Source organism: Zingiber officinale, chromosome 3B (assembly GCF_018446385.1).
Source record: "Zingiber officinale cultivar Zhangliang chromosome 3B, Zo_v1.1, whole genome shotgun sequence".
Classification (NCBI taxonomy): Eukaryota; Viridiplantae; Streptophyta; class Magnoliopsida; order Zingiberales; family Zingiberaceae; genus Zingiber; species Zingiber officinale.
The window spans coordinates 4,167,535-4,175,487 of NC_055991.1; the positions used below are offsets into that span (position 1 = coordinate 4,167,535).

The window sequence follows — 7,953 nt, forward strand, 5'->3', positions numbered from 1 at the left end:
GATGGTGCAGTACCAGCTGCAATGGATACACTGTAGCGGACCTGATCCGCACACACTGATAACCATTGCTAAACTTCCTCAAGAAAATCTTTCTCTATTTCATCTTCTACAAAGGAGGCTTCGAACAACACACAGACCTGTTCTACCAACAAGAAAATCTTAAATCAAACAGGTTCGACAGTCTTAACAAACCTTCCTCAACTAGACAACCTTGTCTCCCTGTGAACTCCAGATGGCATGGGGAACAAGTTCCAGTAAGTTAAAGCTTAGTTTATAGAAGGGAAAAAACACTAAGATGGACGTCACTGAAAACATCAAGATGCGTTGAGAGCATCGAGCTGTCGTTGTAGTTCCATAAGATCATCCTCGATTTCTTTTGTTTCTACTGCACCAGGATCTATTTCAGCAACAGGGAGTTCATGAATGAGGCCCTCCGGTAGAGCAGCTGGTTAACATTTAAGAGGGCCAGAATTGAGGAAGAAACTTTAAAAATTTTGAAATAGGAAAGAAATAGTTCTTGGCAGGAGATACTAACCTGATGAAGAAGATGCATTTATGGTTTCAATCTCCTTATCATCAACCACACTGTACAATGATATACAGAAGTTAATCTAAAAGCCCAAAAATTGACTGGCAAGCCTATTCAAAACCTTATATTGAAGATTCTAGAAGGATAAAGCGGAGTGAGTAAAAAGTCTAATCGAAGAAAACGGACTGACATTTGTGAACTGCAACTGTAGTGTCAAAAACAAAAACTTGCAAGACAGAACATTCATTATGATATTTGCCTTAGTAATACTAAGAATATTCACTCTGGGACAAACAATTAGGATAGATGTTTTAATTTATATAAGATCAGGCACCTTATATTCCACTCATTATCAACATGGAGCGGGCCATCATTTTCAGAAGATTCAGCTTCTAGCTTTGCTTTTGCAGCGGCTTCTCTAGCTGGTTTTGCTTGAAGATACTCCTCCTGTGCAATATATATTGCTTTAGCTTCCAATCAAGGCAGGTAATTAATTAATTAATTGAAATAATCTTTTTTCGTTTCAAAACTTCTAGAACATGAAATTAACCTGTCGCTCAATGCAGGCTCCATTGGAACATTGTGGATTCGGTCTCATTTCCATGGTAGGAAAAAAATCTTTAAGTGAATTATATCCCTGAATTAGCAATGATGTACAAAGAAAAATAGAAATTATATAAATATTTGGACAAAGGAAAAGAGGAGAATATTTTATAAAATGATTGTTAATAAAATGGAGAAAAAAATCAATTTGCTTCATTTACAGTTTGCTCAATTTTTCTTTTAGAAAAGAAATATAATATCAATATAACCTCAGTATATTATATGTTATCTTTTGGTCATCATATAACCCTTTATGGGAAATCTGAAACTCCCAAATAATGTGACCATATGCACAAATACCGTGGGGTGGGATCAACATAAAGCACAACAGCAATTTTACAAGAAACTTCAAACATATTTGAAAATTAACATATTTTAGTATAAAGAGTTACCAAATAAGGTGAAACATTCCCAAATTTCAACAGGTATTTCAGTGCATTCTGAACAAGGAGACCAGCCACAACCCCCTGAAAATTGCCAATCAGTTATTACTTCATGCAAAGGTAAACAAACATTATAGCAGGAGCAAGATTCTGCATCAACATTGTAGAAGAAACGTAGAATGCAAATAAATGTATTTTCTATTAAATTAAGATATAATGGTATGCACCACAATCGAAAAAATGATAAGATACTAGAATATGTTCAGTTTACAGGAATTCAATGCTCAAAAAAAAAAAAAATAGAGTTGCACCACAGCATGGGTCTGTCTAATTGATTGTTTGCTTGGGTGGATGAATAGAGAAAGCAAGCGAGAGGAAGAAAAAGGAATCAAATACTCATACATGTTTTTTTATTGTTAATCTTCCCCTACCCTCATTGATGTAACCAATAAACAGGCCATAAATGACATGTAGACATGCAGATTATATGCCCTCTACCAAGTCTATAAAACCATATTTTCACTAGTAAGTAAACAAATGGATGATTAAGAAAGCCAGAATTCCTCGGATGAAATTTAAATCCGTACACGATTTTAGATTATTTCCTATCTTTATATCTTAATATGCACCAATCAATGCATTATTTCCTTGTGCATTGGAGTAACTATATGCCCTAAGTACTGCTATGATGGGAACATGACAGATAAATGTGATATCACTCAGCATATCAAAAAGAAAATAAGATGAGTAAAAACACTACCACAAGAACTAAAAGTTGCTTACCATAGTTGTTGGTAAGGATGCAGCACATACACCTTCACGCTTAAGCGTTCGCTCATCCACTCCAGATGCTACAACCTAAGAAAGGAGGAAAACCATCTTTATATTAATGAGTGCATGAGAAAATATTTTAGCTATTAATGAGCGCATTTCAGTTACCAAGCAATTTAAATGAGATTATTTGCATGATTAACACAGCATAAAAATTATACAAATATAAGGATCACACTGAATGATAGCAAAACAGCAAATTACAATTGTACAAATCTTTCATTCTAAAAAAGAATATTCCTATAGCGTTTCTTGTGATCTTCAATGTTCAATTAGAAGTGTATATTGATAGTTTAAGTAAATGCTGTAATTAGGACACAATGTACTTGAGAAGCAATATTCTTGTTGTTATGAACAATTACTAATTTGGAGACTTCTAGTATCCAATACAGCAAGTCAATACAAAGTGAGTGATAAGCAACTTACCAGGACAACCAAAATATTTGCTTCAAGAAGGAACTTCTTTTAATTGCTAGCATATATTATTAGGTGGTACCAACCAATCATGACAACCAGAAAAATATAGATTAGGAGGAATGCCATAAACCATGGACATTTTTACACAAGCTGGAACTTCAAGCACATTTAAGGTTCAAATTCCAGAGGTTTCCATGAGATGGATGAGTCATGTGAACAAAATTTGGAATAGATTCTTGTCTCTTGTCATGTCTCATGTAAAACAAGCCAAAACTAAAGATTTTTTTTTTTTCCTTCTACTAACTATACCCTGGGTAATTTTCTTTAAACCAGTAACACATCCATTGTCAGAAATATGCGTACACAACATTACTTACCAATACAACTTCTTCCTCAACAAAATGAGTGGCTACATCCAACACAAATATACAGTCCTATAACTAACATAAATAATTTCTAAGCTAGAATTTATTGACAACAAATGAATTTTCAAATTTTAATTACTGTCACAAATCACTCCAAAAAATGGCATATTCCATGCAATGGTCTAATTCAATATCATTACTGATGTTAACAAGTTAATTTGGAAATTGTTTCGTGCAATTCCAACAAAAATATTAAAATAAAGAAACTACTCGAATTAGAAACTAGTCAAGTGAATTTGAATATACCAAAGGAGGAGCACAAGCAAAACAAGCAGTTTCTCCAGGAACCAGCAATTGTATATGACCTGAAACAGCATCTTCAGATACACCTGAAATGGGAACAAGGGTTACATGGATGATAATATCTCTCTCTCTCTCTCTCTCTCTCTCTCACACACACACACACACACACACTCATGTTATTACCATTTTTTTTCCTTTATCATGATTAAAAGATGGCGAGATTCTAATTTCATAAAAGTATATTATACTGGTAATTATTTCCAAAAAAAGAGCATATTTAATGAAATTTTTTTTTTTTTTAAAAAAACAAGGATAGATCAGTGATATCACTGAAGTTTTTTTTCCTTGCATTTTCCTAATCATGAAGTAGCTTAATTATTAATAACTGAGATTTTCTTCACATTTTTACAGTATTATATGTAAAACTATCCATTATCACTATAATAATTGTAGCCATTAAGTAACTCATAAATGAACTCACTATTTTTTCCTTGACTTTTTTATGTTATCATTTTTTGCTTATTTTCTTGTAGTGGAGGGCAGATCTTATTTCCTTATATACTCATGAAAACAAAAATGTTTTTTTTAGTATGAAATTAAATGTCAACATAATTAAATGTGGTTCTAAATTAATTTGTTAGTAATGCAATATATTTAAATATGTTAATATCTTTGAATAACTTAATTAACATATATTTCACTTTAAAGTTAATAATTGATTATTATACAGATTATATTTTTCATTTTTATCTTTTTCTTTTAGTCTCAGTCACTGTGAAAAGCACACATATGAAACCAATTTGTTGATTTATTGTATATCAGAGGTAGAAATTGTAAATTAATAGTTGTGCACCATATGGTATGTTGATACATAATTGACATTTTAAGTATGTGATTTAGTCTCTAAGTTGTTAGTGATAATTTGGAGGGGAGAATTGTACTTACTCCTTCTCAAGGAATCCTAGGTAGCTCCCTCTACCTTTATATAAATATTATTGATAACTAGGAATATTACAATAAACCCTTAGCTATAGCTCCCTCTACCTTTATGTTTAATAAGATTCTATTTGTGTTGCTACAATGAGCATAACCACAATGCACTTAGCAGATGAAAAAGGATGAAGTTAGAATTTTGAACCTAAAGAAAGGAGAAGATAATTTACCAGATTCCATCCATGTCTGTCGCAATTCATTGCATGCCTGAACAATAAAAATAAATTCTCTGATTAATATTACTGTGGAAAATTTAAATAAAAATGAAAAGCATTTGATTTTGACATAGTTTCTTAAAACTATATGGAAAGCAATGTCCAAAGAAGAGGCATCCCACCTGATTCACAACCATACGAGCCTCGTAGTTGTCAACACAGCTCAAAACAAGATCAACCCTACTCTTCTGTTTACTTCTCAGCGAAACTTCTCTTTTAAGGCTCTCCATAAAAACTCCAAAACCTTCCACTGTTGTGATGTTCAATGAATAGCTCTAGTAAAAAAGAAAGTTCAAGTTATTATCATTTTAACTCATAGCTATACTAGAAACTGTATAGTAAAACAAGAAAAATAAATAAACTAATTGGCAAAGTCGATTGTACAAATTCTTTGTAACATCCACTTTGACTAGCAGTTGATCACACAAAAATGAGTGCAATGAATAGCTAAAAGGAGGTTAGAAAGTTAAAATAAAGGAATGAAAAAACTTGGAAGAGTTATTTTAGGCAGAGTAGCATTAGATGATTAACTAGTATTTACAAGAGATGCATTAACTACAGAAATAATGCAGAACCAACCCCAAAAATAGCTAACTATAATTCTACAGTTTTAATTTATGGCATCAGATACTAATATCCAAGTTCATTAATGTATTTTGAACTTCAGATGGGAAAGTTATGTATTGCTCTATGAACATATTGATCATATGACAGCTATTATTCTTTTAACAATTACAAAATTTAATAATACAGTAGGTGTAAATACATCGATAGTACAATGTAACATGACCGCAAATTAAGAAATACTCCATCACTACTGAAATGAGAAGAGGAAAGAAATAATGCTCACATAGCTCCTATTCATGCCTTTTCTTACCTCCAACACAACATCAGGATTGATTTCTTCAAGGGTTTGAACAGCAGCATCAGTCTTGGTCATGCCTACCTGACAAATATAGAAAACTTGGTCACCAAGGATGATAGTCTATCTTCCGGTGTTTCAATATAGAGCTGTAGATTGCATCTCTGCAACTACTAGATGATCACTGAACAAGTTGTTGTATATGAACATCACAAAGGACGACAGTTATCGTAATGTGAAACATAGACAACTTTAAAAAAATAATGAAAGCATATTAGTAGCAAAATATCATGCCTGATCAGGACGAAAGAATAGCCTGTTCATGTTAGCCAACTCAACAGTGTCATAGTCATATAACAATAGGCGACCAATCCCACATCTAGTGAGCATCTCTGCAGCAACACTGCCTACACCACCTATGCCCTATATCCATAGGAGAAACACCACAGGTAAAGTCAAAAGCTGTCATAAATTTTTGAAAATACAAGTTTAGAAAGCCTAACTAAAACATAAAAATAGTGCAATTATCAAAACAAGATTAGGAACAATAATTTATAAGTTGAACAGTAAGTTGACTGAGCAAATAAAATAAGCTCGCAACTGTTCATGCAATGCCATTATTTTTATTGTTACCAACACATAGAACTCTCCATGAAAACACAGTTCTTTCTATTTCTAGCTTCTACACAAGCATGTTTCTTTACTCGAATCCAGATGTATACATCGGCAATAATAATCTTATCATTTGAGAGTACCTTGGTAATTCATTCAGACTATAACTAATGAAATTTATTATTGACCATTTATGTGATAATATAAAGCTTAGATATCTCTTGTTTGTAAAAACACTATAACAGAAAAAAAAATTATTTCTTGATGCAGTCAATGATTGAGAATTTAAATTATTGTTTGAGGAAATAATCCTTTGGTAGCAAAAAATAAAATCTTGATACTATATTCTTCAATTTTATTCTTATGAGTTGTTCTGTGAAAAATATTATGCAAAAACTTTGACAAACAGCATACCCATTTTAGCTTACAGGAAAAAAAAATGATTTCCTCAAATTCGTGCAAAAAGGAACAACTATCTCTTCAAGGAAACTTTTAGGATAAAAAACAGTATAAGGTAAAACATAAACGAGCACGCACTACTATTGCAACAGAGAATTCTCGTATTCTTTCGTAGTTCACTACAATACCCATACGTTGAAGCGCCATCAGCCTACTGTATGGGTTGTTATCGATAACCTCAGCGCTCATGTCCTGCATCATACATCCCAAACACCACCTAGTCAACCAAATCAATTAAGATTAACAATCTCAAAGTTGCATCTTTTCTTGAAGACAATACGATTTCCCAAAGTTGCAGACCTTCACTTTGGATCGCTTAGCCATGCCAGCTTTTTTCAAGTTCATAACCTGAACAACTCGTTCTTTAATCTAAAAACAAAACATCGAAGAAATCAGAAAAAAAAACAACTAGAAAACTCAAAGATAATACATTGAAATAGCAAGAGAAAGATATTAAAAATAAAAAATAAAAAATCTCGCAACGACTACAACGAGATCAAGTCCCCACGACTTCTCCAAATCAGATGGAATACCTGATCGACGGAATCGACGCGACTGGGATTGGAGATGCATGCTTTGAGGGCTTCCAGATCTTGGAGAAGGGTTTGCAGATCTTCCTCCATCTGCATTAGGGCGACTGCTTTCCCCGATCCCTCGCCCCCAGTCCGGCCTTAACACGAGCTGCTGTTTCTAAAACGAACCGGATATGGTCATTTAATTCGCCAAAACGTTGCATTTTCAGAGCGAGCTGGTTTGAGTTGGGCCCACCGAAAGAATGCAAAATAACGTTTAGTAAACCAAAAAAAAAAAACGAATTGTTAAGAAACGACGTTAAATAAATTACGGACATCATTTTGTATCGTTCAAATATATTATTATTATTATTAAAATATCTTCTTTCTCAAGTATATATTCTCAAGTATATAAGAACATTTATAGATGGGTCGTACAATTAAAATATACTAGACTTCTAGATTATTTATTATATGTACTTCTTGAGTTACTCTGATTCGGATAAGTCATTTTTAGGACTAGTTAATGAGACTAATTAGATTTATTTTTCATTTTTTAAAAGCATCCACAATAGGCCCCGGGGCTATGATTCAGCAGCAAGGTATTTAAATTGTTATCTAGATACTCGTAGTTCAATCTCGAGTTATAACGAATTTGTAAGAATTTTTTTCTCCAAATAGGATGCACATCAAAGGATGCTGAACTTCTTGGCTACCTGTCACGAGCACTTTCCGACTTACCCTGGTGGCTGGTGGAAAAATTCCATGGGTTGGGTCAGTCACCCTAGTGCTAATCAAAGAATTTAACTGGGTTTATCATTAAGAGCATCCATAATAGTCCTGTGGCTATGGTGTTGTGGTAAAATATC

General features: G+C 33.0%; 1 protein-coding gene across 2 annotated transcripts; it reads right to left on the minus strand.

Annotated features, from left to right (window-relative positions):
* Positions 1–74: 74 nt before the first annotated feature.
* On the minus strand, positions 75–7,281 carry LOC122055573 (ubiquitin-like modifier-activating enzyme 5). Of its 2 annotated transcripts, none has more exons than XM_042617065.1 (14): positions 7,106–7,281; positions 6,873–6,941; positions 6,651–6,764; positions 5,796–5,924; positions 5,517–5,585; positions 4,762–4,914; positions 4,595–4,631; positions 3,435–3,517; positions 2,299–2,373; positions 1,525–1,599; positions 1,080–1,166; positions 864–976; positions 536–585; positions 75–445 (listed from the first exon to the last, which is right to left on the minus strand). In XM_042617065.1, exons 1-14 carry the CDS (start codon positions 7,199–7,201, stop codon positions 315–317), a joined length of 1,281 nt encoding a protein of 426 aa, XP_042472999.1. In that variant the 5' UTR covers positions 7,202–7,281; the 3' UTR covers positions 75–314. The 2 variants fall into 2 exon arrangements, with proteins under 2 accessions (XP_042472999.1, XP_042473000.1); XM_042617066.1 differs by having other exon boundaries at positions 6,651–6,789; positions 7,106–7,177.
* Between the last annotated feature and the right edge of the window lie 672 nt (positions 7,282–7,953).

Excerpts from the sequence above, each read along its gene's own strand:
- LOC122055573 (XM_042617065.1), bottom strand. The coding sequence starts at position 7,201 with ATGCAGATGGAGGAAGATCTGCAAACCCTTCTCCAAGATCTGGAAGCC. Across the intron at positions 5,586-5,795 it reads TATTCTTTCGTCCTGATCAG|GTAGGCATGACCAAGACTGA; the intron begins GCATGATATTTT and ends TATATTTGTCAG. Across the intron at positions 3,518-4,594 it reads ACAGACATGGATGGAATCTG|GTGTATCTGAAGATGCTGTT; the intron begins GTAAATTATCTT and ends TTCCCATTTCAG.